Here is a 27037-nt window from a genome sequence, read left to right as displayed (position 1 = left end):
CTGGCAGTCGGGGTGGGGTCTCAGAAGAAAGATTGGGAAAACAGCCAATAAAAACTAACAAACAACGATTCTTTCCCAACTTTTTTCCGATTTTTGAATTCAGATATCTCTGCGAATATTGCACTTAGAAACGTGGAAATTTTTTTGTTGGCATCAGAAGAGAAAGGACAACAATTTTTTAATTCGGTTTTTGGGCATAAGTTTCCCCATATAAGAAATTTTTTTTATTTTATTTTAATAACTATACAATCCCTTGAAACATGAATGACATAGCTGAAATTCCTGACTTCGTACATCTACATTCCGAAAGAATGACTTTCATATCTGTCACCATTTTCTTGCTATTCCTATTTTGAAAACCGTCGGGTGATTGTGTGACACACAAGTAATGCAAGCACATTCAAATCACAGAAGTGCCCAAACCACTGGCGCGCCCCATCTACAATTTTAATCAGTTTACGAAAATTTTTTTAAAAAGTGTTTCATTATTTTAAAATGCACTTTAGGACAAGCAGTTAAAGATAATATGTATAGATATTATGTAAAGCATTATTGATTTTATTGCTGAGATATATTCATATTTGAATGTGTGGACCATACATTGGAATTAAATCCATAAGAATCTTTTATCGATGTGTAGACACCTGGGGGATGGAGGTTGAGCACCCCCCTCCCGTTACGTGCAGTGCAGTCTTAACGCATGGGCACGGCCTGGGGCCTCACGAGTAAAGGGGCTTCACAAAAATGAGATCTAATTAAAATTTTCTAGAATTTATCTGGTAGGACCTCAGAAAAACCACTTGGTCCGGAGGCCCATGATGCTTTTAAGACGACCCTGATTACACGGCAAAATTATGGATTGGAATAGGATACAAATACAGGACAGAAAAGTACAATTTAGGCGCAATTTAATTGTACCACTCTTTTGTTTATTTATGATTCATTAGTAATGGCATGGGAGGGGGTAAAAGTTAGACTGAAATGGGAGGGGGCGGCAAAAACATAAATACAGCCCTGGCGACGAGATAGTGATTCGATCCCAGCGACTACATTTTTTTTCCGGTGATGATACTCGATTTTGTGACTTGTTCCAGTGATGCTGCTTGATCCTGTTAACTTTTGTTCCGTGATGCTGCTTGATCCTGTGAACTTTTGTTTCATGATGCTGCCCAATCCTACGAATTTGTTGTTCTGGTAGTGCTGCTCGTTTCTGTGGACTCAGGAGTGGAAAATGGAAATTTTATTTTTGTAGCAGGAAAAATTATTTTCGTAGCAGCAAAAATGTTGTTTTTGTAGCAGAATTTATCAGTTTTGTAGCACTTTAAAATTTTGGCAGTAAATAAAATACATAGTTTTTATATACATATATATGCGATAGCATACGCAAGATTACGATTTCCTCTAGAAGAAATACTTTTTATTTTTATTTTTAAATCATAAAAAAATTTTGAGACTTCTTGATATTTATTTTGATTATTATCTTGATATTATTTTTACATTCTTTACAATATCAACAAATGAGAGGCCAACATATGGTATTACAGATTTTAGAAATAATTCGAAAATTAATGTTCTTAGATTTAGCTTGTAGACCTGGTAATCACTAATTTAAAAAAAAAATCACTAAAGGAGATACTTAAAACTCATTAGAAAAGTAATTATTTTTCTTGTTTTTGCAGCTGATGCAAGTCTAAGAGTTGTGCCTTTGTTCTCTTCAGTTTCAAAAATTTTTGAACGTTTGATCTTGCTTTTTTTCACCAGAATTTGTCAATTTCATATTTAAAATGATGTGTTTTTTTTTTAGTTCGCTCTTGATCATTATCTCAGTTTGATTCAACATACTTTGAGATTACTTCTTTTCCGAGTTATTCTTAGAATATTTATTCAAAATTCTCAGAAATCTAAATATAGTGATTAAAAACTATAAACTTAAATTATTTTTAACTTAAACAATGGGGCCGTTCAAGTATTGTGTCATCATTGATGGGGTGGGGGGGAGGGGTTTCCGATTTGCTGACTTTTGATGACAAGGGGGGAGGGGGAGGTTTCAATAATGCTCACGTCATCAACCACCCTTTATGAAAATATGAGTTTGGATTCAGAGCTGATGACGAAATTTTGCTGACAAGGGGAAGGGGGTCAAAAATGGCTAAAAATTTGCTTATGTAATACTTGAACAGCCCCTATAGAAATAAAAACTGTAGGCTAATGATTAAACTATCAGATATTTATAATACAATGATTATTTTTTTCACAAAAAATTTACCTGAGTACATCTGTTTTCATTACATATTTTTCATTGATTTGTGATTACTCCATGTGTATTTTACTTTTAAGCATCTTTAACAGATTTCCTGTCTGTCGTTTTGTTTCCAAGTTTTCTATTATTCATTTTCTACTATTCATTCTCTTGATATATCATTTCCTTTTACACCATTCACCATCATGTCTAGTGTTCAATGGAAAATGGTTTCCAGCTGTGCATTAATTAAAATTGCTTTGTCTAGACCATTGTTGTGGTTGGTTTCAAAGGAATGAAAAGATAATTCATGTAAGTGTTGCACTTGTTATGCAATCAAGTGCTGCGATCTATCTTCCAAATCAAAAATTAGAATGAAAAAGAAAAAAATTTCTGCGAATTTTGATTTATGGCTTTATTGGATGGAATAATTTTCAGAAATCATTGTAATTTCTGATTCATTTCATCTAGCTGGAACACAATGCAGACAGTATACAATAAATATGTGTAAGTTTATGGAATAAGTGAATATAAAGCTCAGGATAAGAGCTTCAATGACTGAACTGCCTATGTTATTTTTCACCATATTACTCATGGCATATACAAATCTGTGAGTTTCCCCCCAGTTAATTTTACACATGCTGCTTATATGCCAGAGAGGCACCAAAATGATGTCTTGCACAGGTGAGAATTTTGTCTCAAGTCTTCCTGCTCCTTCACATGGTGCACAGGGGCTATTATATAAACTGAAGAGCCAAAAAAACTGGTACAGACATGCGTATGCAAATAAAGAGATATGGAACCAATCAGAGTACGGCGCTGCAGTCGACAATGCCTATATAACACAACAAGTGTCTGGCATAGCTGTTAGATCGGTTACTGCTGCTACAATGGCAGGTTATCGAGATTTAAGTGAGTTTGAACGTGGTGTTATAGTCGGCGCACGAGAGATGGGACATAGCATCTCCGAGGTAGCGATGAAATTTGGATTTTCACGTACGACCATTCCACGAGTGTGCCGTGAATATCGGAAATCCGGTAAAAAATTAAATCTACGACATCACTGCAGCCGGAAAAAGATCATGCAAGAACGGGACCAACGACGACTGACGAGAATCATTAAACGTGACAGATGTGCAACCCTTCCACAAATTGCTGCAGATTTCAATGCTGGGCCATCAACAAGTGTCAGCGTGCGAACCATTCAAAGAAACATCATCGATATGGGCTTTTGGAGCCGAAGGCCCACTCGTGTACCCTTGATGACTGCACGACACAAAGCTTTACGCCTCGCCTGGGACCGACAACACCGACATTGGACTCTTGAGGACAGGAAACACGTTGCCTGGTCTGACGAGTCTCGGTTCCAATTGCTTCGCGCTGATGGACGTGTACGTGTATGGAGACAATCTCATGAATCCATGGAACCTACATGTCAACAGGGGACTGTTCAAGCTGGTGGAGGCTCTGTGATGGTATGGGTCGTGTGCAGTTGGCGTGATATGGGACCCCTGATACGTCCAGATACAACTTTGACAGGTGACAGGTACGTAAGCATCCTGTCTAATCACCAGCACCCATTCATGTCCTTTGAGCATTCCGACGGACTTGGACAATTTCAGCAGGACAATGCGACACCCACACGTCCAGAATTGCTACAAAGTGGCTCCAGGAACACTCTTCTGACTTTAGACACTTCCGCTGGCCACCAAAATCCCAGACATGAACATTATTGAACATATCTGGGATGCCTTGCAACGTGCTGTTCAGAAGAGATCTCCACCCTCTCTTACTCCTACGGATTTATGGACAGCCCTGCAGGATTCATGGTGTCAATTACCTCCAGCACTATTTCAGACATTAGTCGAGTCCATGCCACGTCGTGTTACGGCACTTCTGCATGCTCGCGGGGGCCCTACACGATATTAGGCTGGTGTACCAGTTTTTTTTTGGTTCTTCAGTGTATATTTTTTAATAAAGGGACCCGTGAAAAATTGTGACCCGGGTGTGCATAGAAGATAATAACCTAGGCAAACCACATTCCTAGATGTGAAAGCCCCTATACCTGTCGGAATAATTGCTCTATCTCAAAGCAATGTAGCCTGAGTGGGATGACCGTTAAAAAAAAAAAAGGACAGGTCCAGGATTATTTATTTCATAGGTTTGTTAGATCATCTCTTGTTTTATGATACAGACCAATGTATCTCATAATATTCATATCTATTGGGAAGGGGAGATTGCAGTCCTCTGGAACTGTGTCTGTTTTGGAATCGGCTATAAACTGTAGATCCCAATACAACTACCCCTGGTATGCGGAATATGATAATGGTGTGACAAAAATGGTCACTGTAGCTGCGAGGGATGATAGCTTGTTACCTTATTACATTACCACATACCCAAAGAAAAGTTTTTGATCTGCTCTGCAATCTCTGCTTGTCTGCCTAAATAAGCTTTGCTGGAATCTTACATCAAATACCTTTCAAACAAACCAACCACAACAATGGTCTAGACAAAGTAATTTTAATTAATACACAACTAGAAATCATTTTCCATTGAACACTAAACATGCCAGTGAATGGCATAAAAGGAAATGGCATATCAAGAGAAAGAATAGTAGAAAATGAATAACAAACAAAAAAACAAACAAATAAAAAACAAGAGACTGAAAATTTGTTAAAGATGCTGGAAAATAAAATACACGTCACAATCACAAATCAAAGATAAGGAGCTTTAGGCTACAAATGTAGTCCAAAAAAAAATAGAATTGCAGGGAGGAAAAATGATGTCATGGAAACAGGGACGCCGGAACGTATTTGCTGGTGTTGCTAAAGCAATACCAATCATTTTTATGGTATTGCTCAGCAACACCAATCATTAGAGCCCGGAAGTTCACGCACAATGCAAATTTTTGCCTATTTTAAAACTTTTTTTGGTAAAAATGCCCTTTTGAAATTTTCGTGCCATAAATGCCTATTTCAACATAGTTTCAAGTTTATTAGTGAATTTCAGAGGCTATAATCTGTAAAACTTGGGTATTTTGGGCATTAAAAACTTTAAAAAAACCGTAATTTTTAAAATTTTCCAACTTTCAGTATTAATTATTATTAGAAAGTCCCCCTCCCCCACTTCCGACTGGTGTTGCCCTGCATTAACTTTGCTTTGGCCAGATGGTGTTAGATGTGAATGATTTTGTTTCAGATGAACGCAGCCCGTGCTAAAAAAGCAGAGGAAAACTAGACGTTTTTGTTTCTCTCCTGCACGCTTTACATAATCAATTTAGCTTAGATAATAATGCAGTTATTACAAACTATAATTAAAACAATGGACGAATTAAGTGCAACCAATTTTTCAGCTAGTTTTTGGAACCCCTTAATATCTTTGTTTTTAATTATTTTTCTTCCTTCCAAAACTTATAAATACCTATTTTAGGCATTTTTAGTGCATTTTTGCCTGCCTATTACAATTTTTAGTGCCTAAATTTCCGCGCTCTACCACATCATTTAAAAATAGCTCATACAGTACACTGAAAGCGCTTTTCTATATTTGCGTGAGAAAAAAAGAAATTTTAAATTGCTATTAATTTCAGTGATTTTTTTTTCGCCTCTTTTACGCACTACCAACACCTGCCAATCTCCCCCTCCTTCCCGGGAACCTATCAATTGACGAAAATCTTTTTTACTCAGTGAAAAGAGCTGCTGATAAACATACAATGAGGGATGCCTGTTGTCAATGGTCCCTGGTTGTTTTTTTTTTTTTTTGAAATGATATACAGTATATTTTCCACATGAGGAAAAAACTCATTTCTACAGTTTTACAGCAACACCAATAATCCTGCCCCCCCCCCCACAAGTGTAGGGTGTAGGGCTGACAGTGATCCAGCCCTGGGGCCCAAGATAACTAACATTGTTTTTGTTTCCATGCTATAAATTCACTATGGAGGCCCGCCAGATTCCAGTTTAAGAGGGCCCCTGCTTCAGGATGTGGGGACCATATAAATACTTACTAAAAAGTTAGACTAGAAGCTATGGTGTGGCAAATATTTCAACTCGTCCTTGATTGTAACCCAGCTGCATATAGCATGGACCTTTTATGCCGTTCCTGTGCAATTCTTTTTGTCTCATAGATAGATAAATTATTAAATTTATGAATTATGAAATAATCACAAATTTGCACCATTGGAATAACGAAACCATGGCCTCCACGAGGGTCGGATTGAGAGTCTCCAGCCTGGCGACAGACAATTTTTAATTATTTTTTTGTTTAATTTAAATGCTTTTTGAAAGTTAGAAACTCAGAATTTTTCTGGAAGAAATTCCTTGCGCTCCTTTTCTACCCCTTCCAAAAGTCAATTAGAGTGTGGGGGGTGTTTAATCCCCCACTCTTTAGCAGACACTAATAGATTTTTTTTGCAAGTTATTTTTGGAATTAAAAAAAACACTTTTGGGTATTTAAAAAATTAGACGAACCTAACAATAATAACACAAATAATAAGTTAAATTGAAAAGTTTTTGAGAGATCAACTTCACAAAATGTCTGGTCTTGTAAACGCTAAAATTAGAGGCGAGAGATTGATGAGATATTTTGTTAGTTCCGCTTAAAGGGTTGAATATACGCCGTTTATTTCATTAATTTAATAATTTATCGATTAATACTATTAATTGTATTCAAAATTTATTGATTACAGTCATAGGCGTACACAGAATTGTCTCAAGGGGGTTTCAGATTTTTTCCTCCGGGGGGGGGGGTTACTTTTTCTCCCTGCAAAATAACACTATAATCTTGGCTCAAGGGGGGTTAGAACCCTCCCCCTTTGCATACGGCAATGATTACAGTTTATAAAATGCATCCTTCTATAGTGATAAAAATTTCTTAGACATGTCAAATTCAGTACAGAAATGTGATGTCCTTCAACCTTATTCTACTTCCGGGATCCCGGGAAATGAGTTCAGATTCCAGGGAAATTCCCAGTTGAAATATAGGAGAGGGGTCGCGGAAAAACTGGATCCCAGGAGAGAAAACCTAGTGGGGACTTGGGATCCACCTTTCCCTGCCATATAAGAAAATTACCGATATGTACGGGCAGGGCCGCAACTGGGGGGGGGGGGGGTGCAGACGGGTCTGGTGCCCTGGGCGCTGTACTAGAGGGGGCACAAATTTCACTCTTTAATCTCTCCTTCAACATTATGAGGGGGCGCCAAAATGCTTGGTTGCCTCGGCTGACCAAGCATCTAGTTGCGACCCTGTGTACGGGAAGAAAGTTAATTCTATTCTGTCGCTTTGGTCGTCCCCTCACGAGAGGAATTTCTGGCTACGGCACCTGATAGTATGTGGCATAAGTGTGATATTTTTTTTTCTTTTCAGTTTCTAATACTTAATTTTAGGTTTTAATTTTTTTCCTTTATTTATAAATGATTTTCTCTTGATGCCTATTTTACTTTAATCATAAAATTTTATAGGTTTAAAAAATTACTATCCTTTTGAAGCCTTACATTTTAATTTCTTAAACGAATGAACAAATTTTCTGAACAATTCGAAGGAGCTTATCAGAGCCATTGCCAGAAATTCTTTCAGAGGAGGTTTGAAGAGACAGAACAACCGATTTTTTTCTTTGCCTTTTTCTAATATGTTGGGTGCGAAACCAGACCTCCCAGTTAACCTCTCGCCATGGCCTTGCAGCTGCTGTCCGTGATTGTCTTTTGCCGATGGCTATCCATGCACATAAAAGCATGCACTCAAACCCAATTCTTTCTTCCACAGCAGGTGACACACCCGCCCCTAGGTAGGCGTCTGAACTCAGTAATTGTACTGCAATACCTTTTTCACAAAGTAAAAAGAGTGCCGCTGATCAGTATGGGATTGGTGACTGTTGCTCATATATCCTGCCTATTTTCTTGGAACTATTTGGTGACTGTATAGCAAAAAAACCTACATTGCTGCTGTTGTTGAAAACATGCTCCTTTATTTTGTTTGGACTTTCCCTGCCCAGTAGAATGCATTATTTGTAACATGAAAGCACAGAGCTGAAAGAAAAATTCACAATTTTTTTCCTTAAAGAAATTTCATATCGGCATTTATCAAGAAGCGAAGCGGGTCGCACCTCATGTAAGTTCACTTTTATATAAACAAGTTTTATCAGAACTTTCCTTTTTTTTATGACTAACTTCGTGTTAGCTATCGTCTGCAAACTGACCATATTTTCTTTTTAACTATGCATAATCAAATTTGTGCAATAACAGAGGTAACCAGATTGTACATTACATTGCCCTGGGGCAGATGCATACGAAGGAATTGGGTTGGTGAAGGGGCTTCCCCCAAGCTGATAAAAAAATTTGGAAAAATTGAAATATCATCGTAATTAAAATATCGAAAGAAATACTTTTTATATGCTATTTGACAGAGTTCATATTTCTTTTTTTAGAGGGTTTTTGGCCGTAATCCTCCACGCTGGCCAGATATTCAAATATGCTATTTAAACCACTTTAAGTTAATTTAAATGTTTTTTGAGGGTTGGTAAATCAAAATTTCTCTGAAAAAAATTCCTTATGCCCCCTTTGAAAGTCGGTTCTGCCGCAACTAGATGTTTGGTCATTCAGGGCAAGTGTGCATTTTGCTGCCCCCTTGTAATGTTGAAGGAGAGCTTCGAGGGCCAAATCTGGTCATGCGTTGAAGACCCCTAGCTCAAGCCTTCCATATTACGTATAGCCAAGACCCCCCTGTATGCCTCGGATCTTCAACGCATGGCCAGATTTGGTCCTCGAAGCTTTTCGTTGTGGCCCGCCATTATGTTTCCTCATGTTATTTCTCAAAATGTTATCAATTCTGTTATTTATTATTATTACCTATTATTTTTTTATTATTTCTTATTTTATTATTATGCATTTTTGTATCTTTTTATCAGTACTAAATTCAGTCAACTTAAATTTTATTTCTAAACGACGGAAAAGATGTCGTTAAGCTTTTTTGGAGAGAAAAAAAAAACACGCTTTTTTTTTATCTCAGAGAGTGTCTTCTTGCATATAATAGTAATTTATAAAATTAGATTCCAAAATTCTTCGTCAAAAAATTTCTGTTCAAAATAATCTGATGGAAAAATGCAGGGCTTCACAAATCCCAGGCACTAGATCACTATGGTGACTAAGAAATTGTCTTTGACGCCTGATATTTTTATGTATGATAACTGATGACTATATTGAAGTCCGAGGACAGTACAGAATTATCGGAAATTACGTCGACTTGTTTGCCAGCATGAAAGGGGTCCTGAACAAGTCAGAATACACATTTTTGGACAGATTTTGTGGGGAAAAAATCTTGGCGCCTGTAATATTTTGTTGGCAGGTAAATTTTTTTTTTGCATTTGTCAAACCCTGCTCATGTATATGTATACACTCATGTATTTGAGCATATGTATAACATTAATAAACCTACATATACTGTACGCAGGCTCAGGGACGTGCGCAGAACCGAACTTTGTGGGATAGACTGGGGTGTCTCTATCGGAAAAAATTTGAATCACTAATCTTTAAAAACAATTTAAAACAAACAGAAATAGAAAGAAAATGCATATAAATGCTATATGCAACTTCTGTCGATATTTTATATAATTTATTAACAAAATACTCTAAATTTTTGATCATCTTGAGGCAGACATCCATAGATTTACCATATTTTACTGAGGCGGCAAAAATATTTTTCCACAAAAGTAGGTTAAATTACCCGTCATCGCTGAAATCAAATATAAATTGAGGATAAAAAAACGGGACATTCTAGTTCAAAAAGGGACGTATGGTCAGGAGGAAATATGTGTTATGACCAAACATCCCCCCCCCCCCCCGTACTGAGTAATGTCCCATAAACTTTGAGCAACACCAATCATTTTTGACTTCCGGCGTCTCTGCATGGAAAAGTTAGCTTTTACAGTGACATAACTTAAAAATTTCTTAAGGGAAAATTTTGTTTTTGGTGCAAGATGGTGCAGAATTGAAGAATTTCGTTATTTTTGTAGCAGAATGTAGCAAATGAGGGAAAATTGTCAAAATTGTAGCAGAATGTAGCAGACAAATGAAATTGTAGAAGTTTGTAGCAAGTGTAGCAGATTTTCCACTCCTGGTGGACTTTTTCGTCATTCCGGCTTGAGTGTTGCAGCTCATTGGGAGTTAAGAGGATATTTGACATTTGATATATCAACAGCATTCCTTTATGGAGAATTGGAGGAGACAATCTACATGAAGCAACTGGAAGGTTTTAATGATGGAACAGGAAGAGTGTGCAGACTCAAACATAGCCTCTATGGCTTAAAACAATCTCCATGTTGTTGGAATAAGTGCTTTGAACAGTTTTTAGAAAAACTCGGTTTTCAACCAAGCAAAGCAGATCCATGCTTATACATTCGTGAGAAGAAAGGTAGAAAATTATTGATAGCATTATATGTAGATGACGGGTTAATTGCTGCATCTGATCAACAGGACTCTGAAACGTTCATCAAGGAACTAAAAGCAAAATTCAAGGTCTCCATTGGTAAAGTTTCATGTTTTCTAGGACTTGAAATTGAACGCCATGATGACAAGTCAATAACAGTTAGTCAGAAAGGATATGCTCGAAAAATCCTTCAGCGTTTTGGTTTTGATGAATGCAAACCTGTTACAACTCCTACGTTGAAGAATTCAGAAGTGCAAAGGACTGAAGATACCAGAGCTATCTTTCCATACAGACAAGCTGTAGGTGCTTTGATATATCTAATGGTAGGAACTAGACCAGATTTAGCCTACAGTGTGGGTTATCTGTCTCGATCACTGGAAAATCCATCTGCAGAAGATATAGTGGGAGTAAACAGAGTGTTTCGCTATGTCGCTGGCACAGTTCAATATGGAATCACTTATCGTGAAACTGACACAAAAGGCGTGCTTCAGTGTTATAGTGATTCAGATTTTGGTGGATGTGCAAAAACTGGTCGGTCAACATCTGGATATGTGATGATATATGCTGGAGGAGCTATCTCTTGGTGAAGCCAAAGGCAAGCTATTGTTTTTACATCAACAACTGAAGCTGAAGTTGTTGCAGCATCAGAAGTAGCCAAGGAAGTCATTTGGCTCCAGAGACTTCTCAAAGATATTGTGAACTTAAAAAACATTCCCATCCTTCAAGTGGACAACAGAGCAGCTATAAAGTTATCACATAATCCTGAATACCATCGGCGTACTAAACATATTGAACTAAAACACTTCTTTATCAGTGAGAAAGTGCTCCAAGGAAAAATTGATGTTGAACAAGTGTCAACAGAAGAACAAGTGGCAGATATCATGACTAAACCACTAATGAAGTCAAGACTATTGACTTTATGTTGTCAAATAGGACTTAGAAGATGCAAATCAAATAATTAACAGGGGAAAGTGTTGAAGTAAATGATGTTAAATGTTTTGAGTTTGTGAAGTCCTCGGCAGATAACACCACTTTGTTCTTCCTCATGTTTGTTCTATTTTCACAGTATTATTAGTAGTGTGTTTTACGTATTTGTCCAGTATGTTCAATAAAGATGTTAACTCCAGTCTTAGCTTAAAAACAATATCAATAACAGGATGTACATTTAAGATATTAAGTCAATTTGAAATAAGTCAAATGTGACATTAAAACCTTTTGTGCTAAAAGTTAGGTCAAATTAACATTAACTCCATGTTTTTTTCAGCAATTACATGCTTGGCTAATCTGTAAATAATTTTTTATATTAAGATTGAGTCAATAAATAAAAAAATAAAAAAAATTCATACATACAGGAGCTCCATATCCTCGCTGACCTTTATCAATCACTTCTGGAGCCATATACTGCAACGTGCCTGAAAATTAATATAAATAAAAAACATCAACTACATAGTAAAAGTTATAAACCTTATTCCATTCTGAGGATACAAAGATATGTGACAGAATGGATAGATTACAGAGTGCAGTACAACCCCCCCTCACAAATTACATGAGAAATAGTTTCACACTTCTGAAGAGTCATCAGATATATATCTTCTACTAAAACCTATGCAAAATCTATAGCACATAAGAACAGCAAAGATTTTAGCGTAAAAAATGATATAGCCACCTAAAGAATATGATAACAGTGTGCTATCTACACAGGGATGTTTCCAAAAATTTTGCTGCCTGAGGTGAATAATTTTTTGCCTCCCCTTGAATACGACTATATGAAGAGAGTTTTCTTTCTTCACATCTATTACCCTAATGTAATGGTTTCCAAAGTGTAACTCGCATCCCTGTGGGGGAGGGCAGATCACACTAATGATTTAGAGCAGTAGTTCTCAAACTTTTCCCACCCGTGGCTCCCTCACTGTGACAATGTTTATCTGCAGCTACCCAGAATAGTTTAAAAAAGAACTAATCTTCAAAGCACTAAATAGGCAATAATAAAAATCAACAGCTTCTCACAATGCCATTGACAAAGGTTGGCGATGTCCTCTAGGAGCCTCTGCACACACTTTGAGAAACATTGTTCTAACCCAGGCATCTTCAGCTCGTTGCTCGCAAGTACTGTGGTGCTCTCTGAAACACCCAGAGCGCTTGATGCTCATGTCCGATTCCATGTATTCACATGTCAAATATGAGGAGAGGGTGCTCTTCTTTTGATGATAAATACAGTCAGTACTAGCAAGGATGTAGGTAACGGGGACCAGCGGGACCGGTCTTCTTTATTTCTAGAGCACAAGCATATGCATAAAAGTTACCCGTTTCGGACAATAAAAAAAAATGCACCAGCTAGCTGTCACCACAACTATACTTATCAGATTGCAACAAAAGGAATCAAACCAAAAGCATATTTTCAACTGATTGAACAGCAGGCTCACTGAAATTCATTACGTCCCTACCCTAGGGACAAAGGCAATGTATTTCAGCATGTATCACAAAACCAGCACCCTATTCAAAGAAGAAACTCTCTTCCTCCCCCCTCCTTCCCAGAGGAATACCATTTCAAGATACTGCTTTAGCAAAACTGGCCATTATCAATGACGATTGCTTTGTTCGAACGACAAGTGTTGGATCTGCAGAATATAGATCATTTATAGAGTAAATAGTTTGGTGGAAGGAAGTTGCAAATTAAACTCACGACTATAGTTGTGGACTTCAACACTGTGCTCGGGGGTGCCACCCCAGTTGCTTTCCTACAATAGTATCAACTATGTAGCCTTCTTTGATTGTGAATTCACCTTTGCGTCCACCACCCTAATGAAAAAACACATGCACACCCATAGGCACCTAAGAGAGGGGATCACAAGTGTATCACATATCTTAACAATACCTGGCTTTTTCCTTTTTATCGTTAAAATTTTGTGCTCGTCAAGGAGGAAGACAAAATGCGAATGAAAAAAACAGGGTGGGGGAATGACTGTTGCCTGTAGAATCATTTATTACACACAGAAGAAATCAGCTTCTGTATAAACCTGAAGAACCAGATGCCTCCCCCCAAGTTACCATCACTTATATGATTATGAACTTTTCAAAAGGATGGATGCAACTAGAAAAGCTTTAGTCCAGCTATGTCCGGCCTATCTATGGAGACCAGCATTACTTTTCAGAAATGCAGGAAAGGTGTATTGCGATGAATTGTGCATTAAAGAGTAAAGAGTTGAATAGAGTACTTCAAAAGTGTTGTATTCATTTGCGCTTATTTATCCACTCACACTTCCCCTCAAAATGATTTTGAAGTGTAAAAATCTGCAAAAGTAAAAACATTGTCATAACAAATCTGTCATAAAAAAATGCCACCCTAGGCAACTGCCTCGTCACCTCATGCCTGGCATCGGCCCTGCATCTACAGAACAGTATACTTAAGCCCCAGTGCTGTTTCCAAGCTTGGAGCCATCAGTATACTAAATAAGATTTTTATCAATGTAAATAAGAGCAACTCTCCAGTCTTCCCTAGAAAGGAATTAACTCTTTGGGTCTAAGTGGGTTACAAACTGTCCCACCTTTTGCTTAGCTTTTTATGTATGGTGGGATATATTAATATATAATGGATATAACCCACCTCAAAAAGTTGAAGTTTTGCCTACATTGGCGCCTATTTTTCTAAATGATATAGTCATTCTGTTTAATATTTTATTTAAAGTTTTTCATTCAGTTGGCAATGTTATGCTGTAAAAAAGGATTTATTAAAATGGGTTTTTTTTCTTATTTTGAGTAATGTTTTATGTTAAATAACCGAAATGAATTTCTTTTTTTTCCATTTTCTTTATAATAAAAAAAATTCTGTGCAACTGGGGTTTTTATTTTCTTTGAAATTGAGTGCCTCAAAGAGGTGAACCATATATCCAGTGGCGTAGACTGGGGGAGCGATTGCTCCAGAAATTGAAATTTTGCCTTACAATGGCGCCTATTTTTCTAAATGACTTTTGATCTTTAAAAAACCTTGAAAAATATTGACTTTTTCATTCTCTACCTTCATTGACTAAAATGATGAGTAGGGGGAAAAATCTATATTTATATTTGCCCCACTTGCAGTTTCACAGTCACTGGGTTTATACTAATCCTTAAGAGAATAAGGAAAAAAAGAAAGTGGAGGTTTTTATTACCAATTTTGACAATTGCTCTCAAGCTCTTCATCTGGAAGAATGTTCAGATCAGTCTCTGTTCCCCACCTATATTAAAGAGCAGAATCTTGCCCGCTTCTAGTTGTAACTGTTTTCTCTTGCTATTGCTTGTTCTCGGTACAGCTCCTAGAAATACCTTTCATAGGTATGAGGATATGGCGTTCACAAATACTCATTCTGTTCTGAAATGCCACCAAGAGCATTGACTAAGGCGCCTTTTAAAGAAATTAGGTACGGGAACCTATTAAGGACAGAACACTGAACCTATGAAGTAATGGCTAGGATTCAACCTCCAAGAAGTATCACCTTTTTTTGGGTGCCTTAAGTAGAGCTTGAACTCCTAGAAATACCACTTTATATATTGGGGGACTTAGCTAGATTCATAGTGCCTAGAAATGCCAATGTTATCTGCAGGTGCCTTGGCAAGAGTGACTAGTTTGTGTATAGGGAAGTGTCAAAGACTAGGAAAAGGTGGAAAACAGCTATGAGATTTTCAGCCCTAAAAACTCAAGATTTTGGGGCACAAAAAGGGGGTTCTGGAAGAGTTTATCTGAACGATGGGTAAATAAAAAACCTAAAACCTTGGGTCAATAGCACTCTGATATGTACAGAATGGGAGAAGAAAAATAAGTCTTCTTCTTTTTTCATGGTGTGGTTTCTCTTTTCTATGAATCACTGTTTGTTTCATAATTATGCATATACAGCAGTGTGCTGAATCGGAGAAATTATTCCCTGGCCATGTTATGTCCGGTGTGTTTGTTAACTCATAACATGTATATCTCCCCTCCAATTAATCCAGTGTTTCTTAAACTTTTGGTACCTACTACTTCACCAAACACCAACTCTGGCCATATCGCTATATTGCAATTTATTGCCATTAGTGAGATGGGTTGGAAGTCAAGGAGCTGTCTATCGGTGGTCGCCTCGAGTTATTTAGGGAAAATATCTTATCTATATCCTCCCTTGAGTTCGAACCCGGGACTCTGACAACAACCTTCACGGTGGTAGATGAGCATCTTACCACCATGCCACTCGGGCACCAAACTTTTGGTACCTGTGGCCCCCCCCGACCTTGTCAGCATTTATCCGTGACATCATTTATCACAGAATTGCCCGACGCAGGGGGTTCTCGAACTGCATTAATTTGTTACGAATTCCATAGGAGAAATGTCTTGGAAGTACATGTACGATTGAGTAGAAGTAGTGTACATGTGATAAATGCTTATGATAAGAGTGTAACATGATGAAAGCGATTATAAATGGAAGCATGAAGATTTTTCTGTACTTTCATATCTTGGAGTAATTTTAGAGAGAGAGAAAATATATTTTTTTCCTTTTTATATATATAATATGTATATATATATATATTTTATTTTCCTATCATTTTTATATTTTAATCTAAATTTTTTTCAAACTACCCTTTGGAGTAACTTCCCAGTTGTTTTTGATGTTTGCATTTGTATAAGTACACAAAACATAAAATAGAAATTACATTTTTTAAAATTAACTAAAAAATTAAAATACATTAATCAATTGAAAGGTAATTGATTTAATTTGAAAAAAAAAAACATCAACTGAAAACAAAATAAATAAAATAAATTTGATTTTTTTAAAATTGGGAAATTTAAAGTTCTTTCCACTAATGCATAATTTTAAGTTTGCGTCTTAAGCACGAACAAAAAAATGGCGCCCTTCAAAATTTCGCTCCCCCACAGACCAAAACCTGGCTATGCCACTGCATATATCTCTTATCAGCCGCAAATTTTGAAATCATGCCATCACTTGGCATGTTGAGATACAGTTCACATGTAACATTTACATAAAGACCACCCCATGATAAGTACTGCAAGTACTTTTTCCAATGACCAAATTTTTTTAATCTTTCCATACAGATTATTGCTTCAGCTTCTAGACCCACATGTAGAGGATTTACTTACAATAACCCCAGAAGGCATGAAATGCACTTACACTGGAAAAGTAACAATAAATAATAAAATAATAATGAATAAAAAATAAAAATAATTAGAAATAATAGTCAGAAGGGAAAGCACTATGCATACGGGCCCAGGTCAAAATCCTCAATAGAGGAAGCAAATCTTGTGTAGGAGATGCATACAAGTTCTAATGGCTCACTCGTCTAGGTTAACTCGTTTATCCATGATCTTGCAGAAAATTTCTCCCAATGGTAGATAAACTATTTGGTGGACTAGTTTGTAGCACATCTTCAGATTTACAGCAATTCTACACCATTCCAGTGAGTGCAAACCCAGAAATTTAATTCTCTTACAATAAGACCAGCCGCTCATTCCAGATATTCATTTGATAAAGGACCTCAGGGGCTTTTTGAGGAGCTTTATATTCTTACTTTTGTAAGGGCTCCATACTTGTGAACAGAACTCCAGAGTCAGGCAAACATATGCACAGAGAGCATATGAGCATATGTAACATGACGACCTAGCATCCTTCACAAAGTATTTCATTTCAAATAATTAATTCTAGTTTAAGCCCCAGGGACGTTTCAGTTACTGGAAACCACCCAAGGTACCCACTGGCATTCCGGCTAGAGCCGGTTATGTTCGCTAAGTCTGGCAGTTGGGGTGGGGTCTCCTGGCTGTCAGGTGAGAACGGGACCAAAGGTTGGGCTACTGATAATAATGACGGTTTTTGGAAAAGACGTAAGAAAAGATTAGTTACCTCTGAAATATAAAATTTCATTTAATATTGTTGTTTTTCTCTTTACAGATTCGATATCGAGTAATATATACTTTTAGGGATGGGGCACCAAAACCATTCAAATGCTTAGGACCTTCAAACGTTTTAATCCGGCCCCGGGGCAAGAACATCTAGAGTGGAAAAGTAAGTTGCAAATTTTAAGGTGCACATTAATACTTGAGAGTAAATAATGGTTGACATTCTGTTAATTAGATGTAAAATTGTAACAAGTGTTAAAAAAAAATTATTTAAGTACAGTGATACTCCGGTTAACGAATGCCTTGTGTGTGTGTAGCTTATGCATTTTCTTTTTAATGAAGATTTTTTCGTGGTTTTTCTGCTTTGGCTAACAAATACAGATTCAGCTAACAAACATTTTCGATGATATGAATGCACGCACTAACAAAATATCCACGTTGTGAGCTGGATTTTTGCACCAATCATCATCAGAATTACTGTTATTAGGGCCCTCATGTCCACCTTAAAATCTTTTTTCAGATGTACCTACGCTTCTCTTTTTTAAATTCTTTGAACTATTTCATAAGAAATGAAGGATTTAGCCAAAATAGAAAATGCACGAAAAGTAAAAAGGTATATATATATATATATAGTCTATGTTTTCAGCATAAATTCTTTCAGTGCGAGACTCATCAAGCTGAACAGTCTGGGAGATTATCTTTTCCATCTGCATGTATCAGACACAGAAATGAGCTGACCAAATCACAAATGGATAGGGACACTTATGAACTATATTGGGTTGTGTCAACACAAGCTTTATAGTAGACTAAAGCTGGTGTTGTTTGTGTACATAATGTGAAATAAAATAGATTTCCAGCATCTTCTCTCATCTTCCTGTAAATTCTCATTTATACAATTTTGAAGCTATTCATTTTAGCCTTTAGTTTTTAATCAGTTTTTGTCTTTTGTATAGCATTCCTTGGTGTTTTAAAAAACTTATCTTCAAATTTTCGGTAAAAGCTGGAACGAATCAAATAATTTTCCATAGAAACCTATGGGAAATCATGTTTAGCTAATTAAGTGATTATGAAAAAAAATCATCTTTGTTACTGGGGTATCACTGTAATATTAAAATACAATATATCATCATTAAATTTGATCGTCAGTATCATGGCAACAAAAATCTTTTGGTTACCAGTTTTTTAATATTTAAATAATAAATTAAAATTAATATTAAAGTAAAATTAATTAAAATAATTAAAATTCGATATCATTGAAATAATCAATAATTCTATTTTTAGTTAAAAATGGCAATTTTATTTTTAATTTTGATAAATTTTAATAAAACTGATATTCCGCTGCCAAATATTCAGTACTCGTCCAAAGCATTAGCCAAATATTCGGTATTCGGCCAAATCACTATTTGTTCTATCCCTAGCAGTAAGTCAATGGAAAGAATTTAGCATGAAACTGTCCACCTTCTGTTTTCAGTTGATTAATTTATTATAATCTTTTAATTAATTTTGAAAAAAGAAAATTCTATTTTATGTTTTGCATACTTATTTAAATACAGACACCAAAAACAGCTGGGAAATTGCCCTAAAAGGTGATTGGGAAAACATTTTGATTCAAATATAAAAAAATGATAGGAAAATAAAAATAAAATATAATATTCTCTCTCTCTAAAACTATTCCAAGATATGAAAGTACAGAAAAATCTCCATGGTTCCATTTATAATCGCTTTCATCATGTGTTATACTCTTATCGTAAGTATGTATCACATGTACATTACTGCTACTCAATCGTACATGTACTTCCAAGACATTTCTCTTATTTAATTTCTAACAAATTGGTGCATGCAGGAAAGTTCTTTCTTATATTGTGCGGAACCATAATGTATCTATGATGTCATAGTTATGCATGGTTTGTGTTTGACAAGTTTCCCATATCAGAAGCAAAACTGGCAGATGCCTGAAGCTTTGTGTTAGCCCATACCATGGTGAAAGCCTACCTGCTCTCTGCGAGGAAACTTGTCAAACAAAAGATTGGTTAGCATTCGTACCTTGAAATTGGAAAAAAAACTCACTCCAGTCAGCCACCACTGTGCCGCTGGTATGGTTCAAACTGGGATCATTGCAAAATAAGCCTATCATGATGCTCAAACGATCATACAGTGGCTATCACATACTACTGGATTGCAGACGTACAAGCAGATGGTGCCATGAATCCAAAAAAAGGTTTGAAACCACTGCTTCAAACGAATTGGTGTGTGCCGGAAATTGTCGTATAGCGTGTTTAAGTATGTCTGATGTGCATTTGAAATGTCACTGCTCATCCACCAAATCGAAGTGAAAGTGGCAGGTGTATGAATCTATTGAAATAATTTTTGTCTGATGGTCTACCGGTTTCTAGAAGGGGAGTTCTGCTTTAAGTTAAAAAACTTAAACAGGCATTGTGCACAATATATGTATATTTATTACTAGTGAAGTAAATTCACAAGGTGTGTTTTACAACAAATCAGAGAAGAATGAAACTATATTGAGTGATGGATAGTACAGACTAGCCCAGGGGTTCTCAAACCTTTTCCATCTGTGGCACGTCCCCTTATCCTAATCAATGCATTGTCTTGTTGAAAAATGGCTCCTGGGAGCCCTGCCATGAGTGGCAACACATGTGGCTGAAGGATGTTATGGATGTACCGCTGGGCTGTCATTGTGCCATGGATCAATATTAGGGGTGACCGTGTATCGTAAGCAATGGCACCCCATACCATGACACCAGCTGTGGGAACGGTGTGTCGCTGTAAAGCGAAGGCCGGATTGAAGCGTTCACCACGGGGCCTCCACACATGAACACGATTGTCATCACTGCTCAAGTTGAATCTCGATTCGTCGCTGAAGACGACCTGGTTCCATTCCGTTGCAGTCCAATCCCGTCGTGCTCGACACCACTCCAAACGGAGGCATTGGTGGGTGGGTGTCATTGGCAGCACACGTAATTGGCGCCGCGATAGCCCATGGCGCCCTGCGATGGTTCGGGAAGACACAGGGGCCCGTAGTGAAGCTGCTGCCTGTGTCTGGATAGCGGCCAATGAGGCAGTTGGCTCTACGCGTGCGTTTCGGATGATGTGACGGTCTTCTTGACGACTGGTCTGTCGAGGGCGTCCTGAACCTAGTCGCCATGTAAATGACGTCTCTTCTGTCCACTGGTCCCAACACCTCCTCACAGTAAAATCAGAACGGCCTAGTTGACGAGCTACTCGCCGAGCTGACCACCCAGCTTCCATCATCCCGATGATTCTTCCCCTATCGAACTCTGACAACTGCTCATATGGTCTTCGACGGCGGCGTAACGGCATGTCTACCTCAGCATTTCCTTTGCAAACGATTAAATACACTCCAGCAAGCTGTGCTTACCTGTTTTATACTCCAAGGAGAACGAAGTTCAATGCCCTCTAGTGGCATTACGCAATGTGCAATCACACTGCATTTCTAATCATTTGCATATCTGCCCGACATGTACCTTCAGGCCAACTTTCGTTTCGATCCCACAATTATTTCTTGGTGCGCAAATTTTTATGGCAATGAGTGTAGATCAAATATGAACATAGAAATTTATTTGTTGAAATCTATTTATCGTTGTAGGCCTATTGCTCTCCCGCCACAGAGAGCAACAGGCCTACAATGATAAATTATTCAATCATTACACTTCACTCATAGTTAGAAAAACTGGTGGAAGAGGCAGCATATTACACATAACAAGCATTACACAGAAACAAACTTCATGGCAGTTTTCACTACACGTACATGCACATTCCCGCATGTACCAATTCGTTAGAGGTTCCGCAAAGGAATATGGATGAGGTGCATGTGTGGTTTAGTAGTAGTAGTTAAAATCTATACTATATACCTATTTGAAATTTTACATGCTATGAGTTAAACTTGACCTAAATTGATTTAAATCAGTGATTTTTTTTTTAAATATGACACAGTGAAACTTCGATACAATGAAAATAATTGCCTATATAATGATACTACTCTGCTGTCGTCCCTCACTATTCCACCAATAAATCGTGTGCAACGGTAAGTATTTTTCTCTTTCTTTGAATACCATTAAATTGGAATTTTATTTTTTATGATATTTTATCATTTTAAATAAAAGTTTTAATTCTAAATAAATTGACACAATTAGAAATGTGATTGATAACCTTTCCATATAATCAGTTATAAACTAGTCAGACATTGTACCTTGGATTACACTAATCATAATCATCAATAATCATGCAATAAGCGATTGTTATACTTGATTAGAATCATAAAAAAAAGGAATCAACATGTGCTCTAATCTGTTGGAAACTGATGTTCAACTACCACGGGTGCAAATGTGGTTAAAATGGTAAACTTGTATAATACAACCTTGAAAAATTTAGAGTGAAAATTAATTATCAAATAATATTTTTAGTGTATTTGCCTTATTCATTAGTGTCGTCTTAATATTCTTGGGCAAAGTTGATCAACTCTTCCGAATAAAATAAGTACAACATTTGAATATTTATTAAAACCCATTTTGTTAGGTCACAAATAAAGGAGATTGAATTTTATGTGGAACTTCTATAAGCTTCTCTGCTATAGAATAAATAAGGTACCTACTCAAATTTTTGGGATATAATTGAAAGAATATTCATAAGTACAGTATAAGTGTGTTGTTTTTTTTAAGTCACAGTTTTTCCTGCTGCAACTGTGCTTACGTTTTTTGAAAATGTAATTGTGGAGCAAAAAATTAGTGGAGCTTCCACATTAATTTTTATTTAAAAAAAAACCATGTTTTGAAAAATTTAGAGTGAAAAAATTAATTATCAAATAATATTTTTAGTATAGACAATTCCTACAATCTGAAAATTAGTTTATCAAATGAACAAAACATCGCTTTAAATCTTGACCTCTACATGAGATCAAGATTTAAACCAAGATCTGAGTATATTCTTGTATGTGCACACACACAGTTTGTAATTTTTGTACTACATTTTGTCTTATTTTCATTCTATAAAACTGAATTTGTTTGGCTAAGAATCATCCAGTGAATTTTGGTCACTGTTTAGAAAGTCCAAATCAATCCAGAAATCTGATTTTTTTTTAAGATGAAGCTCACGATGAACACCCGCTGATGCAAGACATTTCCAACATCCAGTGCAAATGTATCAGTAGCTATTATTTTTTGGGGTATTCATGTGATTGGTCTATGAGACTATTTTGATGTTAGAGAATGTGCATTTTTCACACCATAGGCGTAAAGTTATCAAAGATATTGGTGGGACACCAGCTCAACATTTCAATATATACCTATTTAAAATTATCAAGATTTCGTGAAACATTGTTGGGGGGGGGGGGGGTACTTGAGAGAGTGAAAAGTTGCACCTGCGAATCATACTCATAAAATATATTTCTCTAATGTAGACTACAATCAAAATATTCTCAATATTCAATAAATTAAAAGAAATGTATTTTCAATGCTTTATAGGTTTTGTCTGAAACATAAGATTGCTGAAATGTTTTGCTGGCATGATGCATCCAATTTCATCTGCAATAAAAGGTCATCTTACCTGCAACTATATTTAAAACATTTATCAATATTTGAAAATCTCTCTTTAAGAACCTGTATATGGAGCAATATGAAATCATGTCTAATAATTCTATTTGTGCTTGCTTTATCTCTCTCTTCATTTAATCCCCAGAAAACTGGAACAAGTTTTATTTGAACAGGTCATAAAATGCATTTAAAATTATTGGTGGTGTGTTCAAATGGCCTGAATTTCTAGGATCCTGTATGTATATACTGTATATAGTGTGAGGTAAGTACACCAGTAATAGGCTTCCTTATTCAAGTTTTAAAAAATATATTTAAAAAATCATGATTATGATGATTTTTTACCATATACCAAGCTATATTTTTCCAGTTGCCATTTGGTAACCAAACTGGTTTCGAAAAAAAACCAGGTGGAAAAAGGATGCCAATAATCAGTCAAAGCAACACATTTCATTTTGCACTAAATTTCATTTTGCAAAAGAACAAGCAAGAATTGGAAAAGAAAATAAGAATAAAAAAACTCAAAATAAAATTTATAGCTTTATGTGTTTTGTCACTTTTAAATGTAAAAAGAAATGCTCTCTCAAAAATACATATAACTATATGCGTGTTTCAAGAAATAAAAAGAAAATAATTGCTCAAGATTTGATATTGAAAGGAAATAATAGGCGTTTTGTTCATGTATAAAATTATGTGTTTTTTACATAATATGTCCAGATATTATTGCATTATTTCCACAGTTAAAATTGGAAGAACAGCACCTTGTTTATTCTTTGGATAAAAATAATCATCTGCGAGAGAACACAAGAAAGTCAAATTTTCATTTTAAATTATTATAGCAGAGACCTATTCCACTTATTATAATATTTTTCAGCGATCTTTCTTTTTTTAGTTTTGTCAAGCCTATTACATATATTTCATTGTTTTCATTCAATATCTGGGTGGCCCCTTACTGGTACATGGACTGTAAATATTATTTTATTTATATAATTCTTAGCAGTCAAAACTTGATCTAGTAACAATAACAGATGAGTTTGAATTATAATAAAATTATTATACAAAAATAATTACTTCAAATATTATATATATAAAATAACTGATTAAATATTTTGAAATGGCTCACTATTGTCACATTTACCTTTTGTAACAGTAAAGTTCTATTTTTACATTCAGAAAATAAGTGTTTTGTGTAGCAGTATTCATAAACTGAATTCTGAACTTGACTAGAGAAATATAGATGGCTTCTTTCTCAGCCAGAGATATCAAGGAAGCAGTTACTTTCCGGATATTATGCCGAGGCGAACTCGGAAAGAAAGGTCATCACGTCTCCACCAGGACTCGAACCCAGGCCCTCTTGCATACTGGGCAAGCATGCTACCATCTACACCACTGGAGACACATGACTCTGCCTTCCTAATTTCACGCACTGTGTCATGAGGCGCTGAAGTATAGGTATTAGTAGCCTCTCTAAACTTCAGGAAATGGCCTCCGGGTGGGACGGTTTAGAGAGATATAGATGGCTTCTTTCTCAGCCAAAGATATCAAGGAAACAGTTATTTTCCGGATATTATGCCGAGGCGAGCTCGGAAAGAAAAGTCATTATGTCTCCGCCGGGACTCGAACCCAGGCCCTCTTGCATACCGGGCAAGCATGCTACCATCTACACCACTGGAGACAATGGTATGCAAGAGGGCCTGGGTTCGAGTCCCGGCGGAGACGTGATGACTTTTCTTTCCGAGATCGCCTCGGCATAATATCCGGAAAATAACTGTTTCCTTAACTAGAGAACTTTACTTACACATCAGTTTTTCAACTAGTGTGCTATGTGAGAATTGTAGTTGTGCCATAAAATATTTTTAAGGAAATTATCATATTAATTTTTAAAAGAAGTCTGAAGCCACAAATATTGATTATACAGTATCTGAGTACTTAAGTGCGAGGAATTTAATTTTTTTTTTTCAAATTAGATGTATGTGTAAGAGGGGAAACTTAGCAATTTGAGAGAAAACAATAGTTTTTTTTTTTAATATTGGCCATGGTTCATTTCTGTTATCACTTAATGGAAGAATTTTCAAGAATTGCACAAAAAAAGGCGTAGAAATACTTCTGTTCTCGTTATCATATTTGTGAAGCAATCTTTTCTTCATTTCATTTGATACTATGGAATACAGAAATCTATTACAAATAATAAATCTTACAAGAGAAGATATTTAAACCTATCCCTGCCCAAAATTCAACCTAGCAAAAGCAGACATTGTAAACTATCAACTTACTCGGATTTAAGGTTAAATTAAATAAACAGCAGAATGGCTGAATTTTAAATTTTTATTTATTTTTTATGACCAATTATAGTAAATAGTTTTTTAAAAAAATTTGTGACTAAATAAAAAAAATATTTTATTTTATTTTATTTGAATTCAAGTGTGCCGCAGGATGAAGAAAGGGCAGACTTCTAGAAATAGAACTGTGATGACATATGTTTTATATTATGATAACGTAAATGTCAAACTTCGTCGACAAATGTATGGCATTTTTACGCCCAACGGTGTCGGGTCAGATAAGATATAGTTCGATGTCGGATTTGATACGTAGAACTGTACAGACAAACGCATGCCATTTTTATGTCGAACGGTGTCGAATCCACTACGTTGAACTACATCAATAAATGTATGCCATTTTTACATCAAACGGTATCTGTAAATGACATCGAACGGTGTCGGGTCAGATATAGTTCGACGTCGGATTCACTACGTCAAACTGCACAGACAAATGTATGCCATTTTTATGTAGGAAGGCATCAGTTAACGACGCTGAACAGTATCAAAATCTCTACTCCGTTCTATATCGATGTGCTACTGGGGTTATCAACATATAGTACACAATATATTATCTTAAAAATATAGAAGACTAATTTCCTCTAACATTTTCTGCATTTCAGAGCACTGTTGAACCAATATTATAGGTTTTTTTGTTTCACCCACCTTTAAGAATAACTCTTCCAGAACCCTGTTGGTTTTATCTTATTTTTTTGGGGACCCAAAAGCTCAGAGCAGTTTTCCACCTTTTCCTAGTCTTTGACATTCTCCTATACACAAGTTAGTAGCTTTTGCAAAGGCATCTGCAGATAATGTGGCATTTCTAGGCACTCTAAATTTAGCCAAGTCTCCTATACATAAGGCACCCAAAAAAAGGTGATACTTCTTGGAGCTTGAATCCTAGCCATTACTTCATAGGTTCAGTAGTCTCTCCACAATAGGTTCTTGTGCCAAATTTCTTCAGAAGGCGCCTTAGTCAATGCTCTTGGTGGCCCTTCAGAACAGAATGAGCATTTCATGAAGGCTATATCCTCAAAACTGAAGCACCTATGAAAGGTATTTCTAGGAGCTCTACTGAAAACGATCAATAGCTGGGGAAAAAATAGTCACAGCAAGAAGTGGGCAAGATTGTGTCCTTTAATAAAGGTGGAAAGAGAGGCTGACCTGAATATACTTCCAGATGAAGAGCTTGAGAGCAATTTTCAAAAATGGTAATGAAAAAACATGCACTTTCTTTTCTTCTTCCCTCAAATGACTAGTACAAACCCAATCAATTACTATGAAACTGCAAGAGGCACAAATATGAATGGATTTTTTAAAATTTTTATCACTCATTATTTTCATCAATGAAGGAAGGTAGAAAAAAAAATTCAATTTTTTTTCAATTTTTTTTTAAAGATCATTAATCAATTAAGAGCACAGACGCCAATGTAGGCAAAAATTTGATTTGGGGAGCACTCCCTGGCTATGCAACTAGGTATCGTCCAACAAGGATTTACATGAGAAGGGCAATTTGCTGAGTTGAATAGAATTATGGTTAAGAGATAAGTAACAACGGGTTATGGTGAATGGGAAATTCTCTGATTGGACGCGTCACAAGTAGAGTTCCTCGGAGAGGTGTCTTTGGCCCCATACTTTTTTCTGTTTT

At 36.2% G+C, this 27037-nt stretch overlaps 1 protein-coding gene and 2 non-coding genes across 6 annotated transcripts in view; all 3 read right to left on the bottom strand.

Moving 5' to 3' along the window:
• The window catches only part of Ask1 (apoptotic signal-regulating kinase 1), a 606402-nt gene that overhangs the window by 228934 nt on the left and 350431 nt on the right, over positions 1-27037 (bottom strand). For all 4 annotated transcript variants that reach the window (XM_089239611.1, XM_089239614.1, XM_089239612.1 and 1 more), the window contains one exon: positions 12005-12066. In XM_089239611.1, coding sequence (XP_089095737.1) covers positions 12005-12066 — 62 coding nt within the window. The remainder of the gene's footprint in view (positions 1-12004; positions 12067-27037) is intronic.
• On the bottom strand, positions 24398-24471 carry TRNAT-AGU (transfer RNA threonine (anticodon AGU)). The gene has a single exon. It is a non-coding gene; the product is annotated as a tRNA-Thr (tRNA).
• On the bottom strand, positions 24677-24750 carry TRNAT-GGU (transfer RNA threonine (anticodon GGU)). Its single transcript has one exon. It is a non-coding gene; the product is annotated as a tRNA-Thr (tRNA).

Source organism: Pholcus phalangioides, unplaced genomic scaffold (genome assembly GCF_987345545.1).
Source record: "Pholcus phalangioides strain wild (caught in Gottingen) unplaced genomic scaffold, Ppha-v1.0 ptg000011l_1, whole genome shotgun sequence".
Classification (NCBI taxonomy): domain Eukaryota; kingdom Metazoa; phylum Arthropoda; class Arachnida; order Araneae; family Pholcidae; genus Pholcus; species Pholcus phalangioides.
The sequence above is the reverse complement of the archived record's forward strand: the minus strand, read 5'-3'. Positions and strand labels throughout refer to the sequence as shown.